Source organism: Apteryx rowi, unplaced genomic scaffold (assembly GCF_003343035.1).
Source record: "Apteryx rowi isolate R43461 unplaced genomic scaffold, aptRow1 scaffold_12, whole genome shotgun sequence".
NCBI classification, from domain to species: Eukaryota; Metazoa; Chordata; class Aves; order Apterygiformes; family Apterygidae; genus Apteryx; species Apteryx rowi.
In genome coordinates, this window is record NW_020447419.1 from 6,080,505 (window position 1) to 6,100,663 (window position 20,159).

General features: G+C 40.6%; 1 protein-coding gene across 3 annotated transcripts in view; it reads left to right on the top strand.

The window, feature by feature from the left end:
- The window catches only part of CREB1 (cAMP responsive element binding protein 1), a 42,178-nt gene extending 25,975 nt beyond the window's left edge, over window positions 1-16,203 (top strand). For all 3 annotated transcript variants that reach the window (XM_026087374.1, XM_026087384.1, XM_026087392.1), the window contains 5 exons: window positions 326-426; window positions 3,268-3,410; window positions 4,860-5,042; window positions 6,486-6,636; window positions 9,718-16,203. In XM_026087374.1, coding sequence (XP_025943159.1) covers window positions 326-426; window positions 3,268-3,410; window positions 4,860-5,042; window positions 6,486-6,636; window positions 9,718-9,862 — 723 coding nt within the window. In that variant the 3' untranslated portion in view covers window positions 9,863-16,203. The remainder of the gene's footprint in view (window positions 1-325; window positions 427-3,267; window positions 3,411-4,859; window positions 5,043-6,485; window positions 6,637-9,717) is intronic.
- The last annotated feature ends 3,956 nt before the right edge of the window (window positions 16,204-20,159 follow it).

A 20,159-nucleotide genomic window follows, 5' to 3' on the forward strand; every position in this document is an offset into this window, starting at 1 on the left:
ATTAGTTATTCTCTCCCTAAACTTGATTGACAGCCTTTCTTTGGTTCCTTGAAATGGATGGAAACAAGGAAGGAATCATGGAAAGCAAAAAGCGTATGGAATTACTATTTGTATTTTCTCATAGGACTATTTCATTTGTAAAAGGAATTCTAACTGACTGTGGTCATTCATTACTGTATCCATTACTAAACAGCCTGTCCTTACTGTTAGTTGCCCAGGTATATAATACTTGCACTGTAGTGTTTTTCACATAATGTGAACAGTTCCTTGAAATAGCAGACATTGGCAGTGTCCTGTTGATTTTAATTGCTGTTCTTATTTACAGATCTCCACTATAGCAGAAAGTGAAGATTCACAGGAATCAGTAGACAGTGTCACAGACTCACAGAAACGCAGAGAAATTCTTTCCAGACGACCGTCCTACAGGTATGGAAGTTAAAGGCAGAAGCATTTTGCTTGATGGATGCATCCTTCAAATGGGGAGACAAACGGTGTGATTCTATAGCTATTTTTGGATTTAACTATAAATCCATTTAATTAAAATCTCTCTTCTGCAATATCTTTCTGTAGAATAGATGTAAAGAGATAAGCAAATAGTTTGAGGAGGAGGAAACCTCAGCTGTTAAACCGAGTCAAGACAGAGAGGAGCTGAGAATACGCTGATTACCAAATTTGTAAAACATTGAGTTATCCTTGTGATAGGTGCCTTAGAGGTAGCTTTAATAGATACTTAATACATGGAGCACACTGAAGCTTTACTAGGAAGTTGCTACTGTGTAATCTGTAGTCGGCCTAAAATCAACGTTATTGTTTTTCATTAATGTTGAAATGTTAGCAGCGATAAAACTTAATTCTTTCCTCCTGTGAGACTTTCAATGAACATGTGATGTTCTGTGGCTCAAGGAGAATTTCTGCTTGAGCAAATTTGGTTATGTTTAAAGATTAAGAAGCCAGGATGCGAGTTTAACATAGTGATAGGCATCTAGTATCTTTAGTTGGTGTGGCAAATATTTATGTGGCAAGACCAACTGAAGTGCTCCTTCAAATGGTGTTAGTCATACTTGCTTTAGTATTTTACCCCATGCACGCCTTTTTCTGGCCATACTAAATCTCACTTTTCATTCTTAAAACATGTTAAATGATTTTAAGGAACAGCTGTGGATTTCAGCAGTTTTTAAGTGACTTGTGGATTCCTGCTACTTCAGAAAATTCAGCTGCTCCTTTTTTCTTAATGAACATAGCCTTAGAAATCTAAACCAGACTCTAGGCCTGAACATTTCTCACCCATTTTTTTAGCAGTCACAGATTATTTTCTGCCTTCTTCAGGAGCCTTCAAGGCTGTCCTAATGAAGATAGTGAAAATCACCACTAAGGATCTCTATCCATATAGATCCTGGATATATTTTTATTTGTGAGGAGCAGTGTTGCTAACATTAAGGCTGTTACAGACTTCCTTGCAGTCTGCTTCTGCAGTCAGACACTTACTATATATGGAAGAATAGCTAAATATCATGAGACAACAGAGCTAATTAAGTAAACAAGCAGCAAAACTGAGAGGAAAGGRCACGTGCATTCTATATTCTCATTCAGATGAACTTGCTTGCCCACACCACAGCCTCTGTCCCTCAACCCAGATCCTGGTGACTCTGAAAAACTTAATAATTGTAAAGCTCATGTATGCAGCTCAGCCACCAGGCCAGTATAGGCGCCATTTCAGAAGGGTTGAGCCAGACTACAGCTGTGTCAAGCAAGTTCCCAGTTGGCATTATCCAAGCTGCTGTAACTTTCCCCAGAGACATGGTCAGTACAGATAGGTTCATGGAATTGGAGAGCTATACCTCTTCCTCAGCAGCTCCACTTTGATCCTGATGGCCGAGTCCTGAAGTACTTCCTGTGTTCTCCGTGTTGGGTCATATCTTCTATGTTTCTAAAGCTGCTGCCTTACCTTTTTTTTTATATCCATCTTTATGATGGCAATGACAGGTTTTAGTCACCAAATCATATCTGACAGGAGTTAAAAAAGCAGTGAGCTGTAATTTCTCCTTTTCTATTTTGAGCTTTGTGGGTTTTGTTCCTCATCCTCCCTGCTCTCTCCAGATTTTTTCATCTGTTTTGTCCACCAGTTTTTCTGGTCTCACACCTCGATTGCAGACTCTCTTGACAGGAATCTGTTACTTGTCCATGTGGTGCTTGGCACAGTGGAGTGCTTGTGCAACATTGGGGTTCCTGTGTGCACACAGAGTCAAAATAGCAACAGCAAAGGCTCTGTTTGTCAAGTTGCTTGGCAAAGTGACCAGTCTCCCCAAATAGCTCCATACAGATGTTCTGGCTCCCAAAGCCTTAGAAGCCTTATTTAAGAAATGAATGTTGTCTTGGAGCTTGGTTCTACAGCTGTGTTTGCTTCATCACACTTTGAGTTCTAGAGAGACAGTCCACAGAAAAACATACGAGGAATATCACAAAAAACATTCCCCTTTATTTGCTACCGGAAGTAGCATTTTGCAGTGGCAAATGATAGAATATGCCACCAGTGAAAATGGCTTCACAGTAGTCTGTCCAGGGTACAGTGCTTAGTCTAACTGCCGCAAATCACAGTGACCGTTACGGTCAGTCTTACATTCGTGTTCAGCAGGACCGGTAGCTGTGATGTTTTAGCAGTTTGGGCTTTGGGTAATTAAGCCATGTAAGTAAGTAAACAACCAGTTCTTGTTTTCTTTACTCATACAGATCTCTCTCTCAGGCAAGATGGTTGCCTCATCTGTGAACTTAACTGCATGAGTTTCACTTAAACACTGAGCGTTGTCTCCAAGGCAGGTGTTAGATTGTAAGCTGGTTGCTCTTTACAAGCATAGCTGCTGACTTCTTTTATATGCGGGTCTCTGGCCTTTATGCTCTTTGAAACTTAGCGGTTCCCYTGATGTAAATGAGGAGATAGGTTTTACGTACTTTTGCTTTCTTCATATCTTTATGTGGCTGAAAGCAGGAAACAAGTAAAAATATGTGAGTGAGAAACATGTTTTTAAGAAAAAGGGAAGGCTGCAATAGTTGTATCTTGAGTTGAGAAGCACCTGGGCTCCATCTGTGTATGGCACTTTGAACAATCTTCTCCAGCAAGAGTTCGATTTGTCCTGGTTTTTCATTCTGCCCCCATTATTTCCTTTGCTGGGTCACTGCTCTTTGCAGTTTTCTCCAGCATCATGTATCAAATAGACCTTCTTTTACTTTTTGCTTTTTATTAAAATCTCTACAACACACTGTCTTTGCCAGAAAAATTTTGAATGACTTGTCCTCAGACGCCCCGGGAGTGCCAAGGATCGAAGAAGAAAAGTCTGAAGAGGAAACAGCAGCCCCTGCCATCGCCACTGTTACGGTGCCAACTCCCATTTACCAAACCAGCAGTGGGCAGTACAGTATGTAGTCTGTATTTCTCAGTGGTGCTAGTAAGTGGGGATGAGAAGATGAAGAACTATTATTTGTATGACTGTTTGGACTAGGACAATGCAGGAGGACAATATAAGATTACTTTAATTTGACTGTTCAATACCCATGACTTTTAAACACATTCCCATTGTAAGTATTTAAAACGTTCGATTTACACTCTGGGACTGCTTGCTAGTGTTAGTGCAGCAAATGTTCTACATCCTGAGACAAAATACAAGTTAACCATTCAGCTATTATAAACATTGAACCACAGGAACCAGATGAGGCAATTCAGAAGTCTTTTTCTTCTTTTTCCTGGCAGATTATTAATCCTAGCTCACTAAATAGTTACCTGTTAGAAATCGTTAGAAAGAACATTACAGTCTTCAATTAAATTTTCAGAGAGTCCTGAAAGAAATAAGTATTTCCGTAACCTTATTTAAAACACATAATAAATATAAGTTTCTGTGTTTGCAATTTCTTTATTCATTAGATTTTACAGATATATTGCTTTGACATAAGGGATTGAGGATACAGCAGTAAAGCTAGAATTCACAGTCTCACACAAAAAATTGAACTCAGTATTTAATGTATAAGAGGGAGAAAGAGATATCTGCTCACATCTTTCTTTTAAATGCCTTTACAATTTTGTATCTCTCTTTACTCCTTAGCCACTTTCCCTAATATCCTACTTAATTTTATTGAGATTGATGTAGTTCAGTCTGCTCTTCTACCATCACTGTAAAAAAAAAATGCTCACACAGATGTTTGAGATTTTAGTGTACTTGCATATGGGAACACAGTAAAATTTCGTGAATGCACAGAAAGAGAAGTGATGTCTCAGTACACCTGAATGACAGATCTGAGGGGAAGAAAGGGAAAAAAACAACAAAATAAGACTGCATGAAGGAAAAAATTTGTGTGAAATTTGGCCTGTATGAGTGAAAATGTTGCTAAGAAGGTACTGTGGAAGTTGTAGAGAAACAGGAAGAAGGTGAAAATCGAGATGGATATCAATAGCAGCAGAGGAAACTAAAGGGAGTAAAGCATGGAAGAGGAGAGGAATTTCAGATGAGAAGAAAAAAAGGAAGGACTGAGGAAAAGACCTAAGTCAACCAAAAAGAAAATCCTAACTTATAAATAAAAAATATTTCTCAGGGGAGGATTGTAGCTCCTCTGTGTGACGCTGTTTTGTCAGAGAAACTAATGGTGTTTTAGGCTATATTTTTTGGCCCCAAAAATATTTGTCTCATGTAAAATTAAAAGCTTACTGCTGAAGCATGATTTCTTCAAATGCACATGAAAGCAATGTGTCTGATTTAAGGGTGTGTAAGGATTCAAGGGATTTAACTCAGTATTCTTCTGTATCTAGGTTTAATACTGTAAGTTAATGAGTATATTAATCTCTTAAACTCTGTATCAAATTTCTTTGTCCTCAGTTGCTATTACCCAAGGAGGAGCAATACAGTTGTCTAACAATGGCACAGATGGAGTACAAGGTCTCCAGACGTTGACTATGACCAATGCAGCTGCAACCCAACCTGGCACCACCATTTTACAATATGCACAGACCACAGATGGACAACAGATACTTGTACCCAGCAATCAAGTTGTTGTACAAGGTGAGGAACTTCACAGTCAGTCATTCTGTATAACATTTTCTCCATACAGCTATAATTTGCCAACCTAACTCCCTCAAACGTGTCAGGAAACAGAGTTAACGGCATTGACACAGATCAGTTTCCAAAAGGAAATTACAGACAAAGCAGTTTGTCACATCTTCTTGGCGCCTGTCCTCTCAGACCAATAAATTTGTGGATACTTTGGTTTCACTTCAAAAAAAAAAAGCTCATTTTTGGTTTTCCATGCTGTGTTTCCTGCATTCTGTCCACATGATTTTTGCTATGTGTTCTTCAGAAACTGATACCATAGACCACTTTAGAATTCTGAGTTCTGCCAGACAGTCAGCTGCAACAACAATAAATTTAAGGCAAAGCATTTAAGTTAGGAAAGAGAGTTGTTTGATATGTTCTTTCCATAAGGAGAGTTTCATTTATTAGTAATTTTTTCCCTTTTCAGTTAAAGGTCATAGTTGCTTTCTATTGTGATTTCTGTCACTATTCAATAAATATTTAATCATTGAATCTTAGAATCATGGAATAATTTAGGTTGGAAATTGCCTCAAGAGGTCATCTGCTCAAATCTTCCACTCAGAGCAGGGCTACTTCAGGGTTAGACCAGGTTGCTTTTTCTTGTTTTATTAGAGCATATATTTTATTAAAACATATTTTTTAATATGTTTATTAAAATTGGGGGGAAGGAGGGTTATTAAAAATCTATTTATTAAAAAATAAGGGTAAAATTGGGCCTCTGCTTTTATGATTGTAAGCAGGTAGTTTGAGAGTCATTCAGTGAAGAGGTCATCAGGCATCAGTGAAAATGCATAGCTGAGAAAAATTAACTAATATTGCATTGATCCTTTGGTTTTTGTGTTCTTAAGCAAATGTGATTTCTTTAGGTAGTATCATATTTTTATTGAATTCAGGCAAATATAGCACTCCTAGATTAAAAAAAACACAACTTTTTCATTCTATAGAAATAGTAAAGTTGAGTGCCTGACTTGCACTGTCTCTCTTGTCAGTGTAAATGCTGCATTTCTACACCCTTTTTTTCTGCCCCAGATACTTACTCATGTAGTTTCCCCTTTTGCACATAGTCATTTTGGAGCACAGCTAGAAATATTGTTTGCCTATTGTTTGCTGCTAAAACTGCCCCAAAACAGAAGTAAAAGGAAATGTACTAAGAGAAAAAGAAGTACAGCAATGCAGCGAGACAAATGATGTTATCAAGCACAAGTGAAGACTTCATCAGGAATTACTAAAACCTTGCATATGTTAATAAACCTAACACTGAGATAGCAATGATGACCCAGATAATGGTCATCCCTCCTATACTAGTAGCCCAGAGTGCGTGGTTAGATAGATGACAAGGTGCTTTTCACACCATATTTAAACAGTGCTGTCACCAAACTGACACGATGTTCCCTTGTGGCTTTTGTCTTCCAGCTGCCTCAGGAGATGTGCAGACTTACCAGATTCGCACCGCCCCTACCAGCACCATTGCACCAGGCGTAGTCATGGCATCCTCCCCAGCACTTCCAACCCAGCCAGCAGAAGAGGCCGCACGGAAGAGAGAAGTGCGTCTAATGAAGAACAGGCATGTACATTTAGTTTGTTTTTCTTTTCTGATCAGCTATGCTTAGCACTAGAGCGTTAAGCAGTAGGACTCGTTGTCTTGCCTTACTCATTTTATGATATGCTTTCTGAAGAAGCTGCCTTTATTTAAAGATGCAAAGTAAAGCGGCACATCAGCTAATGCTGTGTATTGCGATTACAAAACTGTAAGTAAAGGTGTCAGACTCATTCTGAGAGGTGTGTGAGTTACCACTTTCGTTTGTTTGTGGCAATGAGGAGAAAGGTCAGTGGTGAGAGACTGTCTTACAGTCTTGTTTGACTGTAGGTATGTTCTTATGAACACTGAGGTAAGTTGGGTTTTTTGAGTTATTTCATTCCTAAGTCTCCTTTCCTGAATTCTTTAGCTTAGCCTTCTGCCTGCATTCTGCTTGCTACTGGCCCACTCTCACTCTTCATATTTTATTTCCTGTCTCACTTTTCTTCTTTAGCTACTTGCCCTTTGGGTTCTAGTCTCTGGAGGCAGAAAGACTCAAGGAGAGGCTAAAGGAGCAGCTACTCCTCTGATGTTTTGTGGACTCAGTAGTGGCAGCAGAGGGGCTGAAAGAGAGGGAGAGGAGACTTGACTGTAGGAATTAGCATGAGGAGGAACAACCAAGCCTACTGATGTATGGCTTGGTGGAGGCAGCAAAAATTGGGAGTAGAAAGAAGTTGGGCATGATCCTTCTCAAGCCGAATGCTGTGAAAGAGGGAAGGTACGGGCCCAAGCTGACTCATCCCACCAGGCTTGAGCTCTGTTGACAGGCCACAGGTTTGAGTCTGTACATTAACTCATGTCATGGGGAAAACAGCAATGCTTCCCTCCCCTGTGGTGGAGGGGAAGTCTCATGAAAGTGCTATTTAGCTAGTTTGCCAGTCTGAAAAAAAACGCTAACTTATATAGGTGCGTGTATCTTCTGTAGACTGTTAAGCTGTGCACAAGGGATAGTCACATGAGCAGACCCAGGGCTTATCTGAGTGGTTTGAATGAAGAAATAAATAATGCTGAACTGTAGAATTCACTTTTTTAAAAGGTGCTTTTCCAGAATCTCACACTTCTCCATTTTTATATGGTTTTCTGTTATTGGTGAATAGTAGGTGTCATTGTCCACTCTTTCAAGCTTCCTGTATTTGAGAAAAGAATAATTGGCATTTTGAATCCCCTCATTTAGTCAGAAATCTTACCTAGTAAAAGAAAGCCTTACTGTTTGGAAAAGCCAACAAAAAACAGGGGGAATTACCTACACTGGATTTAAATTGACACCTTTTGCAACAGTGTCATGTTGCATGTGCTGTTTTTAGCCTGCCTACTTAATAGGTATTTCCAAAGCTGGGCTCCACACGGAAGTGGGGTAAAAGGCTGTAGAAAGGCAGAGGCGGTGGTGATACTTATTGAAACATTATAGCATAAATAATCATAGCTACTATTGTGCAAATTTTCTGTGTGTAAGTTTTAAATTTTAAAAGCTCTCTTGTAATCTAATATAACTCTAGTTGTTCATAACGAATAATTAACGTACACAGACTTGAGGTAGCTAAGTGCCCAACCTGGCACAAAATCACAAAAGGAAAGAAAAAGTTGTCATCCAGGGATACATATTAGTAGTTTACCACTTGGAGACACACCTCTTTCCTGATCCAGTAGTCTTTTGGTGACACAACTAAAAGTCCCAAATGACTTTAAATTCTAAATATTGCACATGACCTACTGAAGTGCTACAAGCATATGAAATTGTGTTTGTGGGAGTGACAAATGGACGCCTGAGCCCTTTCAAGGCTTACAAATTAGGTTCTCTTCTTCCTGTCTCATTTGTGGAGCTGGATTTTAAAAAATGTTTTTAGAGTCTTACCAGGTTAGTCCTGGAAGAGACATTCTTTTTTATCTAGTACTACAATTACTATTTACCTAGTGAGTGGAAGAACTGGGTTCAGTTTTCTCCTCTCACTTCCCAGAACATTGACCTTATCAGCAGTCTATACAGAATTTGCAGTGGACAGACACTCAGTCTCTCCTTGTGAAGCCATTCTGCTTTGCACTTAAAGATTCAGGGCAAAGCCACATGTACACATGCATGTATCTACACTGTGCTGCTTTGACAAGCCACGTTGCAGGAGGGCAGCCCTCTACATGCTCCAATGCTGTCCGCCTATGGCATTTAGCCTTGTGCTTCCTCTGCAAGTTGGTACCGTTTCTGTTGCCGTGCAGGACAGCTTTTCCCTTGGTGGTACTGCCTTCAGGATGCTCACCAGCACACAAGCACTTTGGAAGTATTTTTCAAGGTATTCTAAGTATATTACCATCTGAGTTACCTACTGGCAGCTCAGTCTTTACAAGAGAGCCTTAAGAGACTGACTGCAATGAGGCTTCCTTCAACACATCTACACTCTCATCTTCTTGACATGGCAGACGAGGGCTAAAGAATGAGTATGGTTGCTCGTGACTGTTTATATTATGGTGATTTCTTATTTGAATGGTTTATATTATCCCTGCAGTGATATGGGCATTGTTAACAAAATGAAAGTATTATTTGAGAGCAAATATGCTCTAATGCTCTAAATACAGGTTTTTTGCACTGGTTGAACAAAGCTTTTTTTTACATCCTGACTATCATTATTTGGTTGGACTACAGCAAAGGGAAAAGTTAAGACTATAAAGAAATGAGTAGATGAACATTGCTCTTACCCGTTTTTGTTATTTGCCTCTTAGTAATAATAAAACTAAGGAAATTAGAGCAGCAGCATTTTACTCAGCCTAAAGGCTCTAATTTAAATCTTGCAAACAGAATTTTGTCATTGAGTAGGATCCTTTTATCACACCAGCAGGATTTTACCAGTGCTGACTTACTGGGATTTGTATGGTGAAATGATCCTTGGATCTTGAGTGTTCGTGACTTGTAAGGTGAAATTATTATGAACTCAGCCTTTCTTCCCAACTTATGAGTTGTTTCTTACAATACTTCCCTGTTCTAAAAATGTCAGTATTAGATAAATGTTTGACCTGAACAGTTAAGCAACCCATGTCTTTAAATAATTGTTCTGGATTTGAATGTCCTTATTTGCTTTACAGAGAGGCAGCACGTGAATGTCGCAGGAAGAAAAAGGAGTATGTGAAATGTCTAGAAAATCGAGTGGCTGTGCTTGAAAACCAAAACAAGACACTGATTGAGGAGTTGAAAGCACTTAAGGACCTTTACTGCCACAAATCAGATTAATTTTGGATTCCCATTTTCACTTGTCCAGGTGGGATCGAGACTGGTTCTGGCTATAACCAGAAAGACAAAGTAAACTTTTTATTTTCTAAACATTTCTTTTTTTCTATGCGCAAAACTGCCTGAAAGCAACTACAGAATTTAATTCGTCTGTGCTTTGCATCAAACTGTGAATGTTCAAACACTTGCCTCCACTTCTCCCCCTACAAGATTATTTTCGTCATCAAATAATCTGAGTGTGAAGAAGAAGAACAGGCTTCTTTCTCATCTCCCCATCCTCGTCAAGGAGTATCAGTGGTCACTTGGGAAGTTACTGTGGGGGAGGGTCCTTTTGTAATGATTTCAAGAATTTGTGTTGAGCTCTTTTGATTGCCTTAGAGACAGAACCACCCCAGCCTCTCGGCCCAGAGAACTGTGTGGGCCACATACATTGAGTGTGTATGGTGCAATGAAGAAGCAATGGTTGCCAAATTGGTTTCACATACTCATTATAAACTATAAAAATACATGGCTAAGTGACATGCCAAATGAAAGGCGCTTCACGGTCACATTGTTGGTGTGGAGATAACATACAATTATTAAACTAGCCCAGGAGGGTTTTTGATGTGTAATCTGTGTTAAACCCTCCTGGATTAATACAAACTTCTCCATACCTCAGAAACAAATGCATTGAAACTGCCTTCACTGGTCAGTTGTTGCTTCTAGAAGCATATTATGTACAAGTGTGTTCAGCATTCTGAATGCACAAAAAGAAATCACGAACTTCATAGGATATTGGTTGGGAAATGATATCTGAGGGGGAAATGAACTCAAAAAAGGAACAACAGTGACGTTTAGAAAACAGTCACATAGTAAGCATGGGTAACATATGAAAGCACTGCCTATTTGTATCAGGACAACTAAGCAGCTGAAGCTTGGCCAACTCCACATATATATTCCCTGATGACAGTATAGTCTCAGTGTCCCCAGTCCTTTTAAGCAGTTAAGTTATTTCTATTTCCCTACCACTATCTTATGTAATGGAAATTACTGTACTTACTGGAAATATTATCCTTGTTTGCTCAATTCTTTTTCAAACTTTGAAGCCACCTTCCATGCATAAATTTAATTGCAGTATGGTAAGAACCAGGTAAGCCTCAAACATTGAATTGGACTTCAAACATGAATATTCCAACTGGCTTCTGCATTGCAAGAGACAATACTGATTACTTGAACCTGCCCAGGCTAACTAAATTCTTAATTTATTCAGAGGATTTATTAATGTAAATGATCAGATTTACCAATTTGTTTATTCATGTGAGTAAAATTACTCATGTGCCTAAGATGTTTGCAAGACCAGACTTCTTGTGTGCACTGAGGAAATGTGATCTTTCCCAGATTCACATTGTAAAAAAAGTAGATCACGTTAAAGAATAACGAACACTGTACTCAACATTTGGACTTCCCCTGTGTGTCAAAAAGAATCATGCTCAGTTTGTTTACTGGCCCTCCGAAGCCAGTCTCTTGATATGTTAACTTGGGTCATTTGATGGAGTAAGTTTACTTTGGGCCCCTGGTCCAATTTTTATGTATAGAGACATAAAAATAAGACTCTGGTCTGTACTAATGCCTTGCCTAGCTAAGTATTAGCTAATATGTTCTCCCATTCATTCTATCTGTTTTTAAGATAAATTTCAAATACAAGCTTTTAAAGGGGTTATACAGTCAATGTGACATTATAAAAAGAAAATTTGCAAGACTCTAGGCAGTTGGGTCTCAAACAGCTACAGCAGTATTAAAAGTTCTAGTTTTCTCATTTGAGAGGGCATTCAGTTTCCAAGAGACTTTAAAGGAGCAGGGTTAAACTTGTAACATTATTGTTAAATCTAGAGTTATCGATAATTTCAAATTATGTTTATATTTCAAATGAGAGAACATAAGTATCAGAATTATGAAAGAATTCATTTCCAAATTAAGTTTTGTGGGGTTTTATAAATGGTCTATTTTTATCTGCCATAGAGAATTAATTTTCATGATTTTATTTAATGGAAGGTGAATTTATTAGTTTAGCAGTACAATTTTAAGGAGATCCTAAATTCTCAGTCACTCTTTTATAAAAACCGTCTGATTCTTAAAGACAGAGAATACATGCATTTGTAACGGTTACTGATTTTTCAGAACTAGCACTAGAAGTAGCAATGCTGATAATGCAGGAGTAATTCTTGTTAAGCATTAGGCTCATGATGGCCTCATTTAAACAATTATGTGGAATGGTTCCTCGGCTTTGAGATCCGTCAGAAAGGCTGTACCCGCCGGCACTAGGGCGGTTGCTTTTGTAGAACCATTGATTTGCAAAAGCTTGAGGTTTTACAGCGAACCCGCATGAGGCTAGCTGTGATCCCCGCGCTGTGACACGCTGGTGCGTGATTAGCACTGCCTAGCACCCGCTCATAGTCACTCAGCACAGCGCCTGGGAGCTGAATGGACTGGGGAGCCCAAACCGCCGCCGGCACCTGGTTCTTCTCAGAGAGGGTTGCAGCAAATCCGTGCGGCAGTGAGAGGAGGACTGCGTTACTGCTTTTTGTTTGTGCGTGTTCTGTGAGTAGTCTGTAGTGTTATCAGTCTAGACCTCATCAGCAACAAACGTTTCACTAAGAAAAAGAACCTTATTTTAAAGTACGTATTATTTTTATTTATGGTGCACTGAGGATTTGGGGACTTTAATTTCTTTAATGGAAAATTTAAATGACAATGATTAAAAAAATGCATTACACCAAGTACAGGGCTGGCTAAGGTTACCCATACATGCTTTACTATTCATAGTGAGCCAAAAAGGGAAGGAATATGATACAGGCATCCATTCATGTATCATTTACCTCAGTAGTGAGGTTGGGGTAGTCAGCTTCTATCAAGTAAGGCCATTTGGAAGTAGGATGGAAATTATGCTGGCAGGGGGGAGGGAGGGTTAGTTTTATATCTCACAGTTGTGAGTTTTCAAAAATTGATAGCCTGTTTTACCTGAAGAGAGGGTTAGAAAGGGCTAGATCCATTATGTTCATAATAAACAAGAATTGATTTGAAATATAATTTTTGTAATGTCATTATTTTGCAAAACAACAGCACCGATCAGGCAGTTAAGATATTGTCAGCGGTGCTCTTTTAATTTAGATATTCTTGGAAAAATACATATGTATAATATATGTACATATATATATATATATATACACACAGTATATAATCTACAGCTCTGAGAGCTTTTAAGTCAGGAATGCTGAGTATTATAGTATATGGAGGTCAGAAAAAGTTTTTACTTTTCTGTGTGTGTCTGGGTGTGTGTGGATGTGTGCGCGTGTGTGAAAGCTCCCCTGCCCCAGTAGTTCTGGGCTGCATTATTCTAGCGCTTATTACCGATTTGTTTGTGCTGTTTTTCAGTTATCCGTTTTCAACCATTTTATCTCATCTTTCATGGCTTTTGTGTTTTTTTCTTTGGAGATTTTTGAAATGATGTAAACAGTTGTTTTAAAACTTCCCCCTCCCTCAAAATATTTCACTTTTGTGCTTTTTCTCTTTGGCAGCTATATATCAAAGGCAAAAACAATTGGAAGGATTGTTAGGTATTTGGGGTTTTTTTTGTTGTTTGTTTTTTTAAGGAACCACTGGTAAGACTTCTGTTTTCCTCTTGAGGTAGTGGCTATGTATTTTTATTCAAGCAGTGATTTCACCAGAATGGGATAGTTGTCAGCACCATTGCATGTATCTGAAAGCACAATTTCAGCCTGTCATGCTTTTCAGGGCTGTACAGACACCTCTAGGGTTCTGGCTCCTCTGTAGTTTGTGTTTGTGTCTCACACCACTGTCTTCTCTGGTATTTTATGTTGATCAGAAAATTGGTGGGGTGTTTGGAATCATTAAGAGGCTCAGGAAAAAAAAAAGATTTAATAAGGAAAAACAGCCCTGACAGTTTCTGATCTAAATTTGTACTACTTTTTTTTTTTAATCTGGGCTTCCAGTAGACAAGCAGCTGCACGTAGTCATCTGTTAGCAAAAACTGGCCTCAGCTTTTTTTTTAATTTTATTTTAGACAAATAACCAATGCTTTCTGTGGGTTAAAGTAAAGACAAGTCTCCTCATCAAAGCAAGTTCATTATCAGTGGTTGCAGATCTATGACAATTTGTAAGATTATTTCATTGTTTTTCTGACACCCTGTTTTTATTGTCATTTTTTCACCCTGAAGCTGGTTAGTGATGTAACATTTGCCAATGATCTAACCAAAAGGTCATGTATTTATTTTTGTTACATTATATTCTTTGTAAATGTTTGATTAAAATGTGCACTTTTAAAAAAAAAACAAAAACAGAACAAAAAAAATAAAGAGAAATTGGATATTGGTTTTGCTTGAGAAGCTCCCTGGCACAATTGCTGTAATCCTGCTGCGTGCACACATCTCACTCCTCTCCCCACACCCCTTGACTCTTTCACAAACGTAACTTTTATTAAATGAAGCTGATTGATTAGCACCTGGCTTCCGGCAGGCGTTAGTTTTAAATGGCAGGAGAGTTGAACTGGCGGTACTGAAGACTGGGAAGAACTAAGTGTATGGTGTCTCAAAGCGATATGTACAGGATGGATGTGAAATTATTTTTAGACAGAATAGAACTAGTTCAGTGATCCCAAGTGAGAAAGGGGAATTAATCTGAAAGGAAAGCTAAACTCTTTTTCAGTCACTTTACTCCCCTTCTCTTAATTTAAGATCTGGCTGCAAATTTTAAAAGCTGCATTCCAAGAAAGTAAATAAAGAGGCTTTACAGTTCTTTGACACCAGGAGGTAAAGGTGCGTTGACAATTTGTCATCCTGCTTTAACAGAAAAAAAGCACAACTAACTTTCTTGTGCAGGATCAAAGATAATTTAGCTGTAGTCCCAGATTCTGTCACTGTAAGCAGGTTTTAAAGGCATACAGTACATTCATGGTTCTCGTGTACTGTGACTGGGAAATAGTTTCCTTGAGCTTTTGAATTTGCTCGTTACGAAAGACACTGATTTTGCAGAAACCTGAATGTATCATGAAGCTCAGTCATGTGGGAGGAGCCAGACTGAGAYGAGAAACAGGGTGCTGAAATCCTGACTACTGTGTGCTTGTGACAGGTTCAGGTCTGTGGACGGATATGGCTTAAATTTGTACATCTCTTGGGAAAAGGGACCAGATCCATTTTGTAAAGAGGGCTTGTATTTCAGGTGTTTTGCCTTGGAATGTATTTTTTAAATGTATTTAAGCTCTAGCCTGCAAAGAGAGTTGCCCAGGTTAATTTGTGTAGCACAAATTAAAGACGCTGAACTGTCTGCATTGTGGTATTGCAAGTGCAGAGTTTCTGACTTGCTGTGTAAGCTGGTAAGTTTAGGTCTCGCTTTCCCAGCAGGAAAAGGCAGCTGTCCTCAGGAGCTCCATGCTGGGCAGGGAAAGGGCCAGGGAAAAGCTGTAATGATCTGCGGTTAGCACACTTCCATAAGCTGACCACTTACTCTACTCATGACTTGGGAGCAGTCACTTCATTGAGTCACAGCCTCAGTTATATGGTATTTCTCTAAATCGGGATAGCTGAGTAAAAACAAGGGGAGGGAAGGCCTTGAGCCAGTCAGTTATCTGGAAATGGCCAAAGCTAAGAACGGATGTTAGGATGCTCTCCGCAAGTTGTGTTTTATCCAGGTGCCACTCCATTGTTTGTGTGTAATGACATTTATTTATATTAAAATATAAATTTTTAAAAAATCTAGAACTGCGAGTTTGTATGAGATTTGACTGTGCTGATTATATGGACTTCTAGGGATGGGATGGGGAACGGAGCAAGGAGAGGTGCTAGTTGGCAGCCAGCCCCTCCACAGACTTGTCCACAGGTTGGTTGGTCACTTCAAAAATGAGTTATTTCTAGTTTGGGTTTATAATTTGCAATTGTTTTGGAACAATGTTTTTCAGGGAAGCTTCTAGAGCAAGTGTTATTATTCTCCTTTTGTAATGTATGCTGGAAAGAGTAATTTCACCTCACCTGCATTTCTGATTCTTTACCCAAAGCGTATCAGCACAGAACAGGGTATTTGAGCTGGACTCCCACGTACCTGTGGAAGTTAAAAGACTAAATGAAAATCCATTGTTGGGGGGAAAAAAATCTTACTTACATTTCCCCCAAATTTAGAAACATCCCTGTTGTGTTTTTTTTTTTTTACTTATTTTTTGTGCTTTATCTGTGTTTTAAAATAATTGTACTGGGTTATAATGCATTTTATTAACACTATGTACATATTAGCTGCTTTGTGTTTCAGAATGGTAGTAATTGCTTTGTATATTAAAGTGATTCTTGTGAATTTGTGAATTATTGTCATAAAGAAGTGTTTTTCTTACTGTAATCTTTGTGGTATAAACTGTCATAACTCCCTTTTTACACAAACATTTATGTGCAGTCACATAAACATGCTTTAAAAAACTCTACAAAGTCTCTTTTTTGAGCAGGATGCTACATTTACATTAATTTAGGGGCAAATGGTAGCTGGATAGAACCATGGGAAAAGGCATATTTTGAGCAGACTGTGGTGTCCCCTCTGTTATGATCTGTAGCCTGCCGTGTTTATGAGATAATTTTCTCAAAGGGAAGGCTTTTTAATTTTAATTAAATTGAATTGGCTTAATGAGAGGTTAAAACCTGAAGGACAGTTTCTCTTCCATTTCTGAATCTTATTTTTAAATCTGCTTTATAGTACCCATCCTTGTGGTAAATAGTTCTGTTTGATTAATGCGTGACAGATTTTTCCCTTTTACAGGTTTAATGTGCTGTCTTTCCCCCTTTTACAGGTTTAATTTGCTGTCTTTCCCCCTTTTAAACATTCCTGTAAACCATGTTCTACTGATTTTAATAACAGAACAGAAGGCAGCAAACACTGCAGAGATCATAGCCTGATTATGTAATCTACAAAGCTGGATCAAAACACTGGGATAAAAGCCAGAAGAACAAATTCAGCACTGGTGTAAACACACCTCTGGTGAAATCGAGGGAGAGTAGTAAGGTCAGCTCACGATGGCTGGGAATTCATGGTTTTCACAACTAAGCATTTTCATAATGACATTCATATATTTATTCAGAAAACTACATCTCAGTAATGAGGGAGAATCCCAAACAGGGGTTAGTCCACAAGATAAAGACATAGTTTGGCTTGAATTTCATACTAAAAAAAATTGGGCAACACAGATCCCTGTGCAGCCAGTAGGTCAGCTGGTAAACCTGATTCTCCTGACATTGCTGCGCCTTAAAGCTCTTTGCCCGTCAAAGAGCCAAATTTCATACTCAATGTCTTAATAGTAATCAAACATCATTTTAGTTGTAATGACATTTCAGAAATTTCGTTCCCTCACAGAAAGGCACGTTTCAGAAACGGTTTCGCAACCTCATACCGTGTCCGTCCGGCCATGTCTCTCTGACTTGGGCCCTCTCGCCTTGGTGAGTCGGTCATTTCACAGCCGGCCGTTCAGGCATCATCCCATCACTGGCGGTCCCAGGCACAAACACGTTCTCCTTCCAGGTGGGTTCACATCATTTTACAAAATGGGACCAATGCAGGGGAACCACCCAAAAGGCAACCACGCCGACTTCTTCGGTGCTGGGACGAACACAGCRGTACAAACAGCCTGGGCGGTGCGCTAGCATATTTGCCGTACAGCCACTGAAGCATTAACACGTGTAATTTCACGGTAGGGCAGAAGCTCACCTGGACGGACCGGTCAGACTTGTGAGCTTGCTGCTGCCTCCAGCCCCGCCGGTTCAGCGCCGAGGGCTGCTCTCCGTGTGCTTGCTCACCAGACCATGGCACCTGTGCTCCGTCTGTCTGGCACATGTGGTGCTGCTCACTCCTGCCAGTCCCCTGAGCCTAAGCACGATGGCGATACAGAAGAGCTACGAAGGCCAGCCTGGGACATGGGAAGGCATTGCTTGCTGGCTGGTGCAGGTGGGTGTCTGCGCCACCTGATGGGAACGGGCTGTTGCCTTTGACTGAGTTTCATGTTCTCTTAGTTGGTGCCTGCAGCTTAAAAAGCAACCAGACCTAACTGCTCACCGTGCTCGTGCTGGTTGCTAAGCCCAACTGCAATATTCCTGTCCGCCCCTTCTCTCTGCTGGCCTAGCCCACAGCCCAGCTCTCCTGACAATGCCTCAGGTCACTGCTAACGTGCAGCGGGGACCTGTGCCCTTGCACTGCTGCGCCTACCCCTGCTCTCTGCTCCCATCTGTTCGTGAAGGGCAGAGGCCCCCTGGGAAAGCAACGGTTCACATGCACACAGGCTGTGGGCAGAAAGGAGTCAAACCTCGCCCGATCTGCCCATGTTTGGGACTGGTCTCCCGCCTAAGGGAGCACCCACAGCCTGGCAGTGGTCCGAGGACAAGTCTCTCTGCTGCATAGCCAGAGTACCCTGGGCTGCGGAGGGGCCAACCCAGAGCTCAGCTCTGCGGAGCAAGGCAAGGCACTCACCTGAGCTGTCAGCATCTCTCTCATGCTCTGCTCCACAAGCGTTTGCTTACGTAYAGGCGCATTTCTTCCACAGGTACGTTCGACCAGACTCCCTGGGCTTTGCGTGCAGACGCTGCGCAACAGCAACCCACAGAAGTCGTCGAGCCTGATCTCTCTCCTGCCATGTACCTGCTCTCTCAGGTAGGCCACTGGCTACAACAGCAGCAATAGGAAAGCAGACACTGAAAGTTGTTAAACAATTAAAAGGAGACACAGTTAAACAGATTTGCTTTAAAAATATGAAACTTTTCCTGTCTTCAAAGCAAAGCCTGGAGCAAAGCCCCCTTAACCCTACAGCGTGCAGGTTGCTACACTAGGCTTTATTCCGTGCTATTTAAGCAGACACAGTGTTCCCACTATGGCAAAAACGCAGGCTGCAACTGCTCACAGCATTGCAAGCTGCAGCCTCTCGCAGGGCTGAGTGCAGTCGGGTAGTGGGCACTGCTCACGGGCCAAGTCCTGCATGCGGCTGAGCGCGAGAGCCAGCACTCTGCTCCCCGCCAGCTCCTGCTGGGGCAGCTAAACACACGGTGACCACGGGTGAACCGGGAGAGAGGGAAACACCAGCAGGGGGTAGGAAGAAGAGTGGTGAGAAGTTAGAGAGTGGAGAGAGCTTGTAATTTTTTCCCAAAACTGTTAACCCAGTTGATAGGATAGAAGACGCCATGTCTGGCACATTAGAGCTCATATCATGTTCTGTTTTTAATTAAAGGTGCTGTTTTCTTTCCCTCAAAGAACTTCAACTCAAGTTCCAGACGGCAGTCTCAGCAAGCTGAGAATGCACTGTTTTAGTGACACCATGTGGCTCACAAGGATATTGTTGTGTTGTGTAGGATAGCCACCAAGTTCAGAGTTAACTTTAGCGGAAAACATGTGAGAGAGTCTTCAGGGATGACAAACAAGACCTTCAGGCCTCATTCATGGCAGCTGTAATGACAAAAGTGTCGTTTCCAGACCGTGGTCTACACGTCACCTCTGGGCCACAGGCCCTACGCATCCTTCTCAATTGGGAAGTTTGATGGGACACAAGAGATCAAGAGCTCATCATGTCCATGGCTCAGAACAGCTGGTGGCTTGTCCTGGTGTTAGTGCTAAGGACATGAACATACTTAAAGCTTGAACCTGACCTGGGGCTTTGTAAGTTAAGTATAAACAGAAGAAAAAGTTCTGCTTACAAGAAAGAAAGTACTTAACCAATTTCTGCATTTAGAAGTATAGCTGTCTTCCACAAGGCCACGGGGTGCTTTTACTTTTCACCAAAGTCATTCTCACCCCATCAGAAGAAGGAGGAGGTCTGTTTGGGATGCCAGCCGGATTCCAGTCTGCAGCATTTTTCACTTCGGATTTTATGGAATAAACACACACAGGCATTTCCACAAGCCTGAGGTATGAAATCAGTTGCTTAGGAGGGGTCTGCCTACCGGTGTGCACAAAAAGCACGCCAAGGTTGAGCAGGCTCCCAAGCAGCATGAAGAACACGCGTGCCCCAACACTAAACTTGAGGAGGGCAGCACCCTCCTCTCCTACACAGCGACTCTCAGAGACCTGGCCAGCCACAGACAAATTAGAGCAGGAAGCAGAACATTATCCGGTAGTACTTTGAGAGTCAAGAGCTGATTTGATGTTTAAAGAACAGCTTGAGTCTTCTTGTTGCGGTTGCCCTATGGGCATCCCTGCGCATTTGTATCTGCCCCTGAAGGAAAGGTATCTGGTTACTTTTCCAGGGTTGAAGAAAGGGATAAGGGGAAAAAAAAATCCTTATCTACTTGTAAGT